Raw genomic sequence first — 15,017 nt, 5'->3', positions numbered from 1 at the left:
ATGTGTTAGTACACGAGCCATTTATGTGGCTTTTATCACCATTTTCACTAGTTTCCCCTCTGAATTATCTTTTTCCTAATTTGCAATCCACTTTGAGTTGGAGGGAGGTTACTAGCTGCGATGGTGTCTTCCATACACGGATTGCTCTTTATTCCTTTTTTAGCACAGAGTAGGGGCATGAAGGACATCAAACTGCAATACTGAGCTGTCTCGATGCGAGTCCAGCTCTGTAGTGAGATAAGACTTGTGAGAGAGCTCAGCGCAATGTTTCTGTAACTCCGTTCTCTACCTGTTTCTTCTCCCTGCTCTACACTCTCCATAGAGCATAATGGGCTGTGCCACATGACGCCACAGTGACTGCAGACAGATTTGAGCTATTTTTCAGAGTGAATGACATGTTCAGGTCTCGGGAGAAGTGTCTGATATGTGAGGAAGGCACCTTAACTCTCTGATAAGACATATTACATAGTTTCTTATATTAATCTGTACTATTGATTTATGCAAAGTGTGTTGAATATGCAGATCCACTTTATGCATGTACTGTTTTCTTGTTTGCAGAGAGTACCTGGCTATTTTTAAGAAAACGGTAGCCATGCATGAAGTGTTCCTGTGCCGTGTCGCAGCTCATCCTATTCTTAGAAAAGATCTAAACTTTCATGTTTTTCTGGAGTACAATCAAGATGTAAGTTGTGTACTAGATTAGATCTAAGCTACAGACCAGGTCTGATTCTCAGACATTTATAGAGGTTGCCCACTACGTAAGCATAGATGACCCTTCCTTGGGATAGGTCATCACTGTCTGATTGTTGGAGGTGCCAGGTGTCGGACCCTAACCAATCATCTGTTATCTGTGTCGACAGCGGTGGCCGCCGAATGGAAATACTCACTTGTGGAGATGGCCACTTTCGGTTAGTGGCCGAAGCGGGTACTGCAATTCTGCCTCCTATTGATTTGAGTGTTGTATCCAAATTTTTTTTTTTTTTTTTTTTTTTTAAGTATACAACACGTACCCATCATTGTCTATGATGCTATTCTCATGTCTGTTTTTTTCGGAGGCCATGTGGAGACGTCCATTTTTTTTTTTTTTTTTCCAGTATCACGGATGAAAATGGGCAATACAAGTCTATGGGTCTGTGAAAAACACGTACAAGACATGGATGACATCCCTGTACCATCCGTGTGCTGTATGTGTTAAACATTGCAAAGCATAGGGGAAGCTTTATAATTTATCCATTTTTCAAAAACACCGATAGTAAAAAACGGACACATGGATGAGACACGGTACCATCTGTTTCCTGTACCTGTTTCAACACTGATGTGTGAATGAGGCCTTAGCCTGGGAACAGAGAGACAAGTGTCTGTCAGGTTGTCCTGTTGTGCAGCTTATTTTGTGACTGGATCTTTTCCATATTACATGGGAGGTCAGGGGTGCAGCTGAAAATAACCCTATCGATATGTGTATACAGGGTCTTATAGACGTCGGCATACCCGTTGTTGAGTTTCTGAAGCAGTAGATGATTCAGGAAAATGACAGCAATTTTTTTCTTTAAAACTTATTCTGAAGCGGTTTAAAGAATCTTAAGTCTGAAAAGGTGCACAGCAAGCTGTTTTGACATTGGTGTGAATACGTTCATTCTTTTTAGCATTTTGTAAAGCACTTTTTCGGCAGATTTCAGACGGAATCCACATGAAAAAGATGTCGGGCACAGAACCCAATAGGCCGCTACAATGTGTATGTGTACCTGCTGGATTCTCATTTGTACAATGTTTTTTATTTTAATTGATGAAATGATGGTTTCATTGAAGGCCAAATACAATGATAGGAAAAAAAAAAAAAGCTGTCAAAAAGGAATTTAACATGGCACCTTGCTGCTAACTAGTTAAATGCTTCATTAAGATAAGTCACAACCTTGTGCAAAGCTTTTGCAGCCATGATAAGCTGTGTCCACACTTAAGCAGTAGAAAATCGTAAGGGCATGAGCAAAGTCAACCCAAAGTACACTTTAATAGATCTTGGAATAATTATAAGCTCCACAATTCGATGCGTTGCAAATAAAATATTCCTATGCTCAGATGACCTTTATAAATGTGCCCCTGCTGCGTAGTGGCTGTATCCGACCATGCAGAGCTGCTCCAGTTCATGGTCAGCACATAGCACAGCTTAAACTGGACTGCCCCTTTAGTGTCCCAGACGAAATATTAAAGGAATAATGATTATTATTAGAGAGCGAATATTTCAATGATTATTATTAGAAATTATGCTTTTCTTTTATGATCCATTAATTGGAAGTAATTTTCATGCAGAAAATGCCTTGTGATTCCCCCTTCAAATTTAGAAAGTGATGGGATGGAGAAGAATTTTGAAAATGTAGTTTGCTCATCAACTCTGTGGCACATTCAGACATTGCCTGATCAAAATCTTCCTTCCACATGGCACATGGTAGCCGGTGGTCACCGGAGCCGCTGAACTGCTCCACCTCCTACTGAGATGACTAAAAACAAGTAATGTTTCGAGGCAGGACATAATGACCACCAATAAATACACATTTTTATTTTACAGTTAAGTGTTCGAGGGAAAAACAAGAAGGAAAAACTGGAAGATTTCTTCAAAAGCGTAGTGAAATCTGCTGATGGCGTAATAGTTTCTGGTACAAAGGTAAGTTGGACTGTTTGGTGACCGTAACCGCACATAGTATACAAAACGATCTCTAAATAACAATTGCTTCTCTTTTCCTAATGTCTTTGAAGGATGTTGATGACTTCTTTGATCACGAGCGGACGTTTCTTGTAGAATATCACAACAGAGTGAAGGATGCAAGTGCAAAGTCTGATAAGATGACAAGATCCCACAAATGCAAGTCCCTTTTATTGAAACTGTACATTGTGCTATTACCTAATTCGCCAAGGGATTTGATGTCTGAGAATCCCGTTGGCAAGACTTTAGTCATTTGTAGTGCAGAGAATTCCTACAAATCAGACTTTTGGTGTCTTAAAGGTTTTTTTTCCAGGTCTATTTGCATACAAAGTTTACAGTCAGGTAGTTGCTAACCGATGAATATGCAGCCATGTTTTTAGCCAGTCTACGTCTGCATGTCATAGCCAGGATGGGGAAAAAACCCTTAAGGATTGAGCAAACTTTTTTTTTTTTTATTTTATTTTCTATGTGACGCTCTAACAAATGTAACCCCTTCCCGCTCTGCAACATACTTTTATATCGGTCACAACGAACTGGTGTTCGAAAATGACAGTGATGGTGCAGTGCAGGACCTGTCCCCATGCCATCCCTTGTAGGTGCTGGATTTCTTATACAGCACACTATGTTCTAATAGTTAGGTTTGAAAAAATACTCATTGGCAGCTGGGGGCGCAGCAATCCCCTTCAGAGGTGTCATGTACATACGCCTATGAAGCCTTGCTAATAGTAGTCTAAACAAACATATAGTACAGTAAAATCGCACAGGAGGTTATACGGAAAGAGGTTTATGGGAGATGGCAGGTCCATACACAACCTGGTAGCCAATGACCCCTCCTAGTCGAGGATGTTCAGCATTTGTAGTCTTTCCTTCTTCTTATTGGTGATATTGCAATGGCAGCATGAGTTGAAAAGGTTTGGTCCTGGATGATAATTTCTTCCCATCTTTTGTTGTAGGTGTCGCTGATGATTATAACAGAATAGGCTCCTCCATGTACGCCTTGGGAACCCAAGATAACACTGACATATGCAAGTAAGATGCACACAATAGAAATGGTTTTACATAAAAATTTTAGGCCATATTCTTAGAAGCAGTATGTATCTTTTCTTTCTTTTTTTTTTTTTTTATTATTCCTATTGTGAGGCAGTGACCCCTGTTACTGCTAGGGGACGGGGCGTTGTATGTTCTCCCCAGGATACACACAGAGGGATATTGAGGCTATGGGAATGCATTGCTGTCACAGGCGTAGCTGGAATTGCAATGCTGAAGCAGTGACCCATGTGACAGGTAGGGGTCGCTGTGTAGTCTCCCCAGGATGTGCATGGAGGTGTATGAAGGCCATAGGTGTGCATGGCTGTCATGGGTGTAATTGTGGCTGCAATGTAGGTTAAATCTAATAGTAAATAAGGTTAGTCTTGAACATAGTAGTGTCCAAGGCAGATATAGGGAAATCCTGCTCTGGATGTTGTGTTTGAAACAGACTGCAGTATGATAGTGTTGCAGTCTGTTCCATTCTGGACCCAGGTTTTCCAGGTGGCTGAAAGCCACAGGTTGCTATGTTAAAAGCCCTACAGGAAAGGGTATGGGTGTGTCAGGTCCGGTGTTAGAGCCAGTATCAGTGTGGTGTATGCTAGAGGGCAGAGCAATCGGCTCTGCAGAGCTCCTGTGTGAGGGAGCCAAGCAGCCAGTGAAGCTGAGACGCCTGGCACCCACATCACACACAGCAGTGCAGTCGGCCAAGGTAACTGGTTAGAGGAGAACTGTCTTGGGCCCGGCAGCAATCCGGAGGATTCTGTGTATTATGTAGTGTTGTGAAGTGGACTTTAATGATATGCACGTGTGAACTGGACTGTAATGCTTTGAAGTGAACACATTAAAAAGACTGTGTTTAAACTTTGTGGGTCACTGCACAGCGTGGACACCGCTGCACTACACAATATTACAAGCATTTTCTATGACCCCTTCCCAATACAACAATTGTATAGAATAGGCTCGTGAGCTGATCCTGCTCCACCAAGGACAGTTGCCACAGCTCAGATAGCTGCCTGTTTATTACCCACTTACGTCTTGCTGTCAAATTCTGGCAATGGAATTACTTGGGACCTTAATTTGGTTGTCTATCACATCTATCTCCTCACCTAACACATTTGTGGGGTGCTAATGGGATGCCATGGTAGCCGGTGTTTGCTGAAGACCCACTTAGCTGTCACCTTTCTGCTTCTTATAAAGATTTTAGTCTTCCTACATACTGCGGTATGTTGTGCAAGTGATCAAACTGTTCACATAAAAGAATATTCAATACTGCCATGTCTATAAAAGTTCAGTTTACTAAAATGCAAGATTATTTCACCCATAATACGGTAAGTGCCATAAAGGAACAAAAAAATTCAATCATCAGAATTGTTGTTCGTTTGTTTTTTTTTTTTTTTTTTTTTAGGTCACCGCACCCTAAAACATGTTGTATGTACCATAAATTCATACTAGTAAAAACTACATTCTGGCATGCAAAAAAATTCAGAAGCCGCTAATGGCTGCATCGCTCACCCTTCCACTTACACTGTTTGCGGGACACAGCTGCAATTGATGGAATGGCGCAGATTATGATGAGAAGTACCCTGTGTGGATTTTTTAAATTTTTTTTTTTTTTTTTTTTTTTTTTTTTTTTTTCTCATTTGAATGCCCATTGTAGCTGGTAAAAAATGATGGTATAGTATTAGTCAGCTCCATTGAAATAATTCCCTTTCTTTTCCTCTCGCCTCCAGATTTTTCCTGAGAGTTTCTGAATTGTTTGACAAGACCCGGGTATGTATTTCCATTATCAATACCACTTTGTAAATAATGGCCTCAGTATTACAATCGACTGCAGCTAAGCTTTGTCAGGCTGACCATTAATTTACCTTTGTGACTGTGAAAATTACATCTTAACATTATGATTTGAGATGTGAACACACAGGAATTTTCGCACTTCGAGATTGTTTCCACGTCGCAGATTATGGCGTCTTTATTTTAAAAGGAACCAGTGAGTAGATTTGCACTGCTTGAACCATCGATAGCCATCGGAGCCTGGCTGCGCGAATGTACTTGGCTATGTCATACTCTGAGATGCTGTAGAGCTTCAGAGAAAGCTTAGTTTGAATTGCCATCCGGGAGCTATAGAGAGAGATGTGACTAATCCAGCACGCCTCCACTCCCGGTGATTGATGGGATTTTTTAAATTTTACTGTTTACAGCCTGTTGCTGAGAATACCAGCCACCGATACGGCCTTACCGCAGTCGCCGATCTTCTAAGCAAAGAATGCTTCGCTTAGGAGCTCTTGTTAAGGGCGCAGTCATACGGCCATATAACACGGCCGACGATCGCATCGCAGTGCATGGACTGGCTTGTGTCTCTCCTGACCTGAATGTGACAGCTGCATAGAATTGCATGCTGTCACACTCCAGTCAGGAAAGCCTCTGGCCAGTCCGAGAATTGCGTTGTGATCCTCGTTCGTGTTATATGGCTGTCTGACTGCGCCCTAATAGAGCTTGTAAGCATCGCTCTGAAGCTGGCGAGATTGCTTTACTCCTCCCTTTCTGTAGGTTCCACTGCTTGTAGCCTTGAAGAGCACACGGATAGGGGATTGTATTTCCTAATTTCTTCCACCCATCCATCTGAAAGCAATTGCTTTACTGACCAGAAGAGTAGCTTCCCAGAGAAATACCCTATCATGATGAGACCTACTCCTCCATAATCCTCAAAATGTAGAATTCTGATAGCATTATAAACCACCTCACTCCAGTACCGCCAATTAAGGTGCGAAATGTCTGCAGGGCAATGCCAGATCTGTGATAGGATCCGGGAGACAATTTAACCAAATCGAAATAATCTGGATGGAGATAAATAGGAGTGATGACAAATATACAACTCTAAAAGTTTATTATTTGCAACTGGGGACCCCGAAAGTATGGGCTCCTGCAGCGTCGTTCCGTTGTTCTTCGGTCAATGAAGGTATAAGTCGTCGCTGTTGTTCTTCTGTCAGTGCTGCCATCTTCTGTAGAAATGACAAGCCCTGTGGTGGTTTATACAATCCCTCTAGTATAGCCCAAAAATATTTCTCATCTAAGAGCTGTGCCTCTGCATTTGGTCTAGCCTCCTTGGATGTCCAAGTCCTCAAATACCTCAATTTGCCAGATGGATCCGCTAATGCATATCCCCCTTCATTCTTAAGCCTTTGCAGCGCTTAAGTGCTAAGTTTAAGCCTTGAGGTACCCTATATATTTCTATAAACAATGTGGCATCTTAAAAAAATAAAATAATAAAAAAATGATTTCTCTCTCGCTTCATTGGGGGACACAAGAAACCATGGGTGTATGCTGCTGCCACTAGGAGGTTGACACTATGCAAAAAAAAAAAGGGGTTAGCTCCTCCCCAGCAGTATATACCCACCTACTGGCAGAAAGCTATTCCGTTTTAGCTTAGTGTCAGTATTAGGTGGACATGGGCTGCTCTCAGCCCCGTATCTACCTTTCTAGGTTTTGTTGTTTTTTTTATTAATTATGTCTCTCTTTCTTATTCAGCTTGTGATTTGGGCGAAGGCGTGTAATAGGTCACTCTGCTCTCCCCCCTAGAGACCGGGAGCACAGTGTGGGAATGCGTCACTACTGTACCCTCTCGTGTCTGCCAGGCAGGACCCCATGCCTCCTAACACTTCAAGCATGTTTGGGGCATCTGCAATTTCGAAGATGCGAACTGGTCCTTGCGCTTACCCCCTTACGCCGCCTGCCTTCCATAGCCGGTCGCTCAGGGGAGGAAGATGCCGACTGGTCCTTGCCTCTATCCCCATACGCCGCCCGCTCTCCATAGCCGGTCGCTCGGGAGGAAGACGGAATCACTACCTGACGATTACCGGAGACGTCCAGTGGCCCCGAGTTCTACGTACAGGTCCATCTTCCAGCGCAACTTCTGCAAAGAGGGAAAAGGGAACTTCAGGACAGGTATGCATGCAGCAGCTGGGGGCTCCTTTATCAAAAAAAAATAAATTTCTTTCTAGAGGTCATGACCAGAGGGGGGAGAACATCCATGGGTATCCGTTTCATATTGCCACCTTCCGGTCCCATCCCTGCCTCCTCCGGCGATCCACAGCGCTTACCACGCTTCCCGTATGCCCCCTGCTGCCTACCATCTCTACTTTAGTCCTCGGCTTCTATCTGGACCTACTGCAGCGCTAGGCCATGCCTCCCGCCTGCCAATTGCTATAATCACCACTCCGACTGGCCCCGCCCACTCCCCCTGACCTATAAGCACAGCTCTCTCTCCCCCCTGGCCCTGCAGCGCTGCGCGCCTTTTTTTTTCACGGGCCTGGCATCTATGCGCGCCTCCTCCGGATCCCCCCCCTTCCTGCCTCATTCGAGCGGTAATTCTGCTCGCCCACCAAACAATACCATCTTCTCACCGCTATGCAGCCTCACCGCTCTGCAGCCTCTCGGCAGCAGCTCCCGGTCTGGTACTCTGCAGCTCTACCAACGAATTGCTCCCAGCCAGGATCCAGGTCTGTAAGCTCTGTCACTGAGGGTCGGCTCTCATCCCTGGCAGATCTCCCCTGGCACATAGCCTTTCTCTTTGTCTAACCCTAGGGAGCCTCATTCCCTTCCTCCTCCCATTGTAGTAAACTTTGCATGTTCCTCCTGTAACAAGAAGTTACCCTCTGGTCAGACCTCATCCATTAATTGCAGACCATTTAATATGTCTTCCCAGTAGCCCCCCACTATTCATAACGAGAGTGTGCCCCCTCCTGAGTGGGTGACATCACTGTCTCAGTAGGTAGCTGACCTAACCTAAATATCTCACACTTTGGTGTCCGTTTTGGAACAGCTTCCTAATCCTGCACCTGCTAGCGGGTCTCGGCTACCCCCATCTGCTGCCTCTGATATTAACCCCTTGCATACCCAAAGGGACTCCCCTCGTGGGAAGTCCAGATCTTCAAAAAAGTGTGCCCGCATTGCCTCATCGTCCAGCTCATCTTCTCCATCACCGCCCTCCAGGGCACCAGCGTCTTCTGCCTCCTCCATCGGATGCTCCAGAGGCGCTTGAATCGGATTCAGATCTGGACTCGGCACAGGTCTCAAAACTGTGTGACACGGTGGATAGTCTGAATGTCGCTATTAATGAGACTCTTAACATTAAAGACTCCCCTTCTGAACAGACTGTGTCTTTCAGGAAAACAAAGCACCCCTCCCGTGTCTTTGCCAACCACAACGAGTTCAACAGGACCCTCGCGGTGGAATGGCAGCATCCTGACAAGCGTTTCCAGAGATTAAAGCGCATGAGCTTCCTGTATCCTTTTCAGCCTGACCTGCTTAACAAGTGGGCAGTGTCTCCTTTGGTGGACCCTCCGATCTCCCGGCTGTCCACAAAGACATTACTTCATCTGTTTTGACAGTTCCTCTCTAAAGGAACTCTCTGCAAATAAAGTCCGTCTCAAACACGGGACTAGCCAGATCTTTCTCCAGGGAAGGACCCAGCCAAGGAGTGGCTCCTTTCGGAAACCACCATTACCAACATATTAAGTGGCCCTTTAAGTCAACATCCAGCTCTTTACGAGTTTACAGATACGACAAGTGAAATACCAAGGCCAGGTATCCATCCACAGACAGGGAAATACGTACATGCAAGAGAAAGATCTGGCTAGTCCCGTGTTTTAGACTCTTAAATGAGGCTCTACGGACTTTATTTGCATATTCGTATTTCCCAGGGAGCAATGCACCTAGGATTTCACGGATTGAGCGCCTTTGCTGGCTGCCGCAGTGTTTTCTTTGACTGGTCTCCCTGAGGTCAGTGATTGTTTCGTGATGTTGGTCTACTAGGCATTGCTCCCACCTATCCAGAATCCTACTCCACACTGATGAGGGGCAACACCCCGATACAGCTGTCTGTGGATGGATACATGGCCTTGGTATTTCCCTTGTCGTATCTGTAAACTCGTAAAGAGCTGGATATTGACTTAAAGGGCCACTTAATATGGTGATAATGGTGGTTTCCGAAAGGAGCCATTCCTTGGCTGGGTCCTTCCCTGGAGAAAGATCTGGCTAGTCCCCTGTTTGAGACTCTTAAATGAGGCTCCACAGACTTTATTTGCATATTTGTATTTCCCAGGGAGCAATGCACCTAGGATTTCACTGATTGAGCACCTTTGCCAGCTGCCGCAGTGTTTTCTTTGACTGGTCTCCCTGAGGTCAGTGATTGTTTTGTGATAAAGGAACTCTCTTGACAGACACATCGAGTCTCTGGCTAAATCCACCTGTGAGGCTGCGGGCTCTTCCCTCTGTCCGTCCTTCGCTGCTACCTGGGTGGCCAAGGCAGTCTCTGCCTGTGTGAAGCATCTCCGCCAAGGTATTGTCGCCGGGGCCACGGCCGATGATCTGGCGGACCTTTTTTCCGTGTCTTTTGATGCAGGTGCCTGTTCAACCATAGCAGCCGGCAACATCATTTCTATTCGCAGGGTCCTGTGGCTTAAAGCCAGGAACGCGGACTCCGCATCAAAGAAATCCCTCACAGGTCTTTCCTTCCACTGTTCTCGCCTATTTGGAGAAGAGCTGGTCAAGATAATCTCCAATGCCATGGGAGGGAAAATTAGAATTTTCTACTCTCCCTCAATCTCGTTGTTTCAAGTCCTGTCCACCAAAAAATACCTCTCTCGTTCTGGTTTTTTTCAAGGCTATCGACTCCCTCCTCCAGAGCGGTGTGATCGTCTTTGTCCCCACACGAGAATGCTCATCAGCTTTTTATTCCAATCTGTTCGTTGTTCCAAAGAAGGGCGGCTCAATTCCTCTCTTTCTGGACTTCAAACTCCTGAACAGATATGTACGACTGTGTCACTTCAAAATGGAGTCCCTCTGATCCGTGATAACCTCCACAACCAGAGGAATTCCTCTGCTCGGTGGACATTAAAGATGCCTACCTGCACATTCCCATCTTTCACCCGCACCAGAGATTCCTTCGTTTCGTCATTCAGGGGCTTCACTTCCAGTTCATAGCACTGCCGTTCGGATTAGCCACCTCCCCCAGAGTTTTTACCAAAGTGATGGCGACAGTGATGGCCATTCTACCCAGCAGGGACATCCTAGTCATGCCCTATTTAGACGACATCCTCATCAAGGCCGCAACTACCGCGGAATGTCAGGAAAGTCTGCAGATCACCCAGGAAGCTCTCACGCGCCTGGGTTGGATTGTCAACACCGCAAAGTCCTCTGATCCCGGTCCAACTTCTTGTGTTTTTGGGAATGCTCTTCGACACCGTCCAAGCAAAGGTCTTCCTACCCAAAGAAAAATCCCTAGCTCTGAGGCGCGGAGTACGGTCTCTCGGAGGCTCCTCTCCCTGCCTCCCTCTGCTTCTGCATGAGCATACTAGGCAAGATGGTTGCTTCAATGGAAGCAGTTCCATTTGCTCAGTTTCACACGCGCCCTCTCCAACTCTTCCTTCTGGCGAGATGGGACAAATCGTCCCGTTCTCTGGATCAGATGGTCTCAAGCCCACCGTTGATAAAACAGTCCCTGATATGGTGGGAGCGTTCTCAGTCGATTCATCTCGGGAGGTCCTTTATTCACTGGAAGATAATGAGAACGGATGCCAGCCTTCTCGATTGGAGAGCAGTATTACAAGACTTGACGGTCCAGGGTCGGTGGTCAGCTCAGGAATCTTCCTTCCCCATCAACATTCTAGAACGCCGAGCAATATTTCTTTCCTTGCTACATTGGCAAGAGCTCCTTCACGGATGTCCGGTTAGAGTCCAGTCCGACAACGCCACGGCAGTGGCGTACATCAACCATCAGTTGCTCAATTTAACAGCTTGACCGTTGAAGCCGCAGTTTTGAAATCAGCTGGTTTCTCTGATCAGGTCATCCAAACTATGATCAAAGCGAGGAAGCCTTCATCTTCCCGAATTTACCACCGCTGGTGTGAATCTCACCAAACCGCTCCAATAGGGTTTCATCTCCCATCCATCTTGTCCTTTCTACAGTCAGGTTTGGAGTCTGGACTGCCCCTTAGTAGTATTAAGGGACAGATTTCGGCTCTGTCAGTACTGTTCCAAAGGAATTTGGCCGGTCGCCGATGGCTCAAAACTTTCATCCAGGGAGTGGCTCACTCTGCCCCCCCCCACCAGCCTCCAGTGGATCCCTGGGATCTTAGGCTACTTTCACACATCCGTTTTTTTAAATCCGGCATGATGCGGCGAAATTTGTGAAAACCGGCTCTGGAATTGGATCCGTTTTTTTCACATAGAATGTAATGATCGCCGCATCATGCCGGATGGACATGCGGCGCCTCCGGGTTTTGCCGGATACGGGGTATGTATGTATATGTGTGTGTATGTATATATATATATATATATATATATATATATATATATATATATATATATATATATATATATATATATATATATATATATATATATATTATTTTTTTTTTTTTTTTTTTTTTTTCTCTCTCTCTCTCTCTCTCTCTCTCTCTCTCTCTCTCTCTCTCTCTCTCTCTCTCTCTCTCTCTCTCTCTCTCTCTCTCTCTCTCTCTCTCTCTCTCTCTCTTCCCCCCCCCCCCCCGCTCCATACCTTTCTCTGGCTGCTCTCTCGTCCCCCGATCTCTCTCTGGCTGGCTCTCTCGCCCCCCGGTGCTGCGGCTCCTTTAAATGTCCTCCAAGCCGCATCAGGGGCCGCATGTACATCCGGTGTCACCGCTGCAGGCCGGATCCGGCGGCCCGGCTGTTCGCTGCAGGCCGCTGGACCCCTGACACCGGATGTGTGAAAGAGGCCTTAATTTGGTACTCGATGTGTTACAGCAATCTCAGTTTGGACCACTGCGTGAGATATCTTCCACATTCCTTTCCTGGAAGGTCGCTTTCCTGGTCGCTATCACTTCACTTAGATAGGTCTCAGAGCTAGTAGCGCTCTCTTGTCGTTCACCTTACATGATCTTTCACCAGGACAAGGTGGTCCTACATCCGGTTCCATCCTTTCTTCCCAAGGTGGTTTCCGGTTTTCATCTGAATGAGGACATTCTGCTTCCATCTTTTTGTCTGTCTCCGTCTCATCCCCGAGAGCGGTCGTTGCACACACTGGATCTTGTAAGAGCTCTACAAGTTTCTGTTCAGGACTGAGCCTTTCCGGCTCTCAGATCTCTGTTCATTTATCCCTGAGGGTTCACGAAGGGGTCTTAGTGCGACCTGGTCTACCATTTCTCGATGGATCCGTTCCACCGTTCTGGAAGCTTACCGTCTAAGAGGTAGGGCACGCACTCCACGCGTTCGGTGGGGACCTCCTGGGCAGTTCGCCATCAGGCATCAGCCTTGCAGCTCTGTAAGGCTGCTACATGGGCTTCCATCCATACCTTCACTAAGTTCTACAGGGTTCACAATCATGCTTCATCTGATGCGAACCTTGGTAGAAAGGTCCTGCAAACGGCAGTGGCCTGAGTTCTGATTTGAGGGTATTCTTCTTCCCACCCTTGGGACTGCTTTTGGACGTCCCATGGTTTCCTGTGTCCCCCAATGAAACGAGAGGGAAAACTAGATTTTGGGTACTCACCGTAAAATCTGTTTCTCGGAGCCTTCTTTGGGGGACACATCACCCACCCTTGTTTTGTGTTACATCAGGTTCTGTTGTTAGCTGTTACTTTCTTTCTGTTAATGTTCTCTGCTTCTCCTACTGCTTTCTCACTAACTGAATAGATTTCTGCCAGTTGGTGGTATATACTGCTGGGGAGGAGCTAACCCTTTTTTTGCATAGTGTCAACCTCCTACTGGCAGAAGCATACACCAATGGTTTCCTGTGTCCCCCATTGAAGGCTCAGAGAAACAGATTTTATGGTGAGTATCCAAAATCTAGTTTTTGGGAAAATGGCTCAAATTTTTTTTTTTTTTTTTTTTTTTAAGCAAACTTTCAATTTTTTTTTCACCAATTAGATGAAAAAGAACCTAGATATGTTTGGTGTCTATGAACTCATAATGACCTGGAGAATCATAATTGCAGGTCACTTTTAGCATTTAGTGAACCTAGCAAAAAAGCCAAAAAGAAAACAAGTGTGGGATTGCACTTTTTTGCAATTTCACCGCACTTGGAATTTTCTTCCTGTTTTCGAGTACACGACTTGGCGTTCAAAAGTACAACTCGTCCCGCAAAAAATAAGCCCTCACATGGCCATATTGACAGAAAAATAAAAAAGTTATGGCTTTGGGAAGAAGGGGAGCGAAAAACGAAAATGTAAAAATGAAAATACAGTGCTGTGCAAATTAATTGGGACACAGCATTTTTTTAAAGTAAAATCGTAAGTTGGTTACCAGTCAGTGATTCAAACCAGTTTTAACTGCTTTGAACAGGTGTGAGTGAGTCGGACCGGGATCAATACTCCGTTCACGGGCTGGCTGGCGGTTCTCTTGATCCGAGCGTTACCCACTTGTCCTACAGTTTCTTAAGTAAAGTTTTCCAGCAAATATCGGCACAGAGAGAAATGTGAAGAGCAAAGCAATAAATATCTTTCATAGCCGTGTTGCTGTAAATGAAGAAAAAATGAGCAATGCGGTCATTTCATACATAGGTTCTCCCAAAGTAAGGCTTGCATGCAAATGCTTGGCCATGTATTCCAGGAATCTTCCAGCGGGGGGCGCTGTGTTTGTGCTGACTTTAATACTAGAGGAGGTCTGGACTCTGCACTTATGAGTCGTCAAAGAGTTGCCCTCTGCATCTGAGCACACAATGTACACATTGTTACGTTATGTGGTCTCCACTTTGTAGTTTTTCGTAATATCACTCACGGGTGATGGAAAAAATGTCATGAATGGACTTGCATAGGACTGCATTGGTATCGATGAGATCGGTAACAGATGCTAGGAAGGCAGAGAGCATGGTGAAGGCTGGATGTTATACATCGGTGGGAGTGGGACTGAATAACAAACCTGAATAGATGATTAAAGGGGACCTGCCACTTTGTACTCGCCATCTGATCTGTGGACAGCATGGCGCAGAGAAGAAGTTGAGCAGAATATGTACGTTTGTTGGAACAGATTAGGTAAATTTGCACTTTATTCAATACAATCCCTGGTGCTTTTATACATGAGTCCAATGGGCAGTTTTACTAGTGATTGACAGCTATGTGTGCGCACAGTCCTACAGGAAAGCCTGTCAGTCACTGTATAGGACCGCCCACTGGACTCCTACCTCCACAAAGGAGTTCAGGATATGAAACTTTCCCACAAAAATGTACATCATTCTGAGCAGCTCGTCCTGCCTGCAGATTGGAGACCGTTGTCAATAGGACAGGGTCTCTATAAGGTGTTGGGGACCTACCGGTAT

The 15,017-nt window shown here is 45.4% G+C and overlaps 1 protein-coding gene and 1 long non-coding RNA gene across 2 annotated transcripts in view; one reads left to right on the top strand and one right to left on the bottom strand.

The window, feature by feature from the left end:
• The window catches only part of SNX6 (sorting nexin 6), a 73,711-nt gene that overhangs the window by 39,311 nt on the left and 19,383 nt on the right, over nucleotides 1-15,017 (top strand). Inside the window, exons 6-10 of the mRNA XM_073554225.1 lie at nucleotides 559-682; nucleotides 2,561-2,656; nucleotides 2,749-2,854; nucleotides 3,649-3,724; nucleotides 5,455-5,494. Of these exons, the coding sequence (XP_073410326.1) occupies nucleotides 559-682; nucleotides 2,561-2,656; nucleotides 2,749-2,854; nucleotides 3,649-3,724; nucleotides 5,455-5,494 (442 nt within the window). The remainder of the gene's footprint in view (nucleotides 1-558; nucleotides 683-2,560; nucleotides 2,657-2,748; nucleotides 2,855-3,648; nucleotides 3,725-5,454; nucleotides 5,495-15,017) is intronic.
• On the bottom strand, nucleotides 6,596-8,188 carry LOC141058063 (uncharacterized). The gene is made up of 2 exons (XR_012222085.1): nucleotides 8,125-8,188; nucleotides 6,596-7,634 (listed from the first exon to the last, which is right to left on the bottom strand). It is a non-coding gene; the product is annotated as an uncharacterized lncRNA (long non-coding RNA).

This window comes from Dendrobates tinctorius, unplaced genomic scaffold (genome assembly GCF_039654945.1).
Source record: "Dendrobates tinctorius isolate UK_male_01 unplaced genomic scaffold, ASM3965494v1 ptg000208l, whole genome shotgun sequence".
Taxonomy (NCBI): domain Eukaryota; kingdom Metazoa; phylum Chordata; class Amphibia; order Anura; family Dendrobatidae; genus Dendrobates; species Dendrobates tinctorius.
Note: the sequence above shows the minus strand (reverse complement) of the source record. Positions and strands in the feature narration are given on the sequence as shown.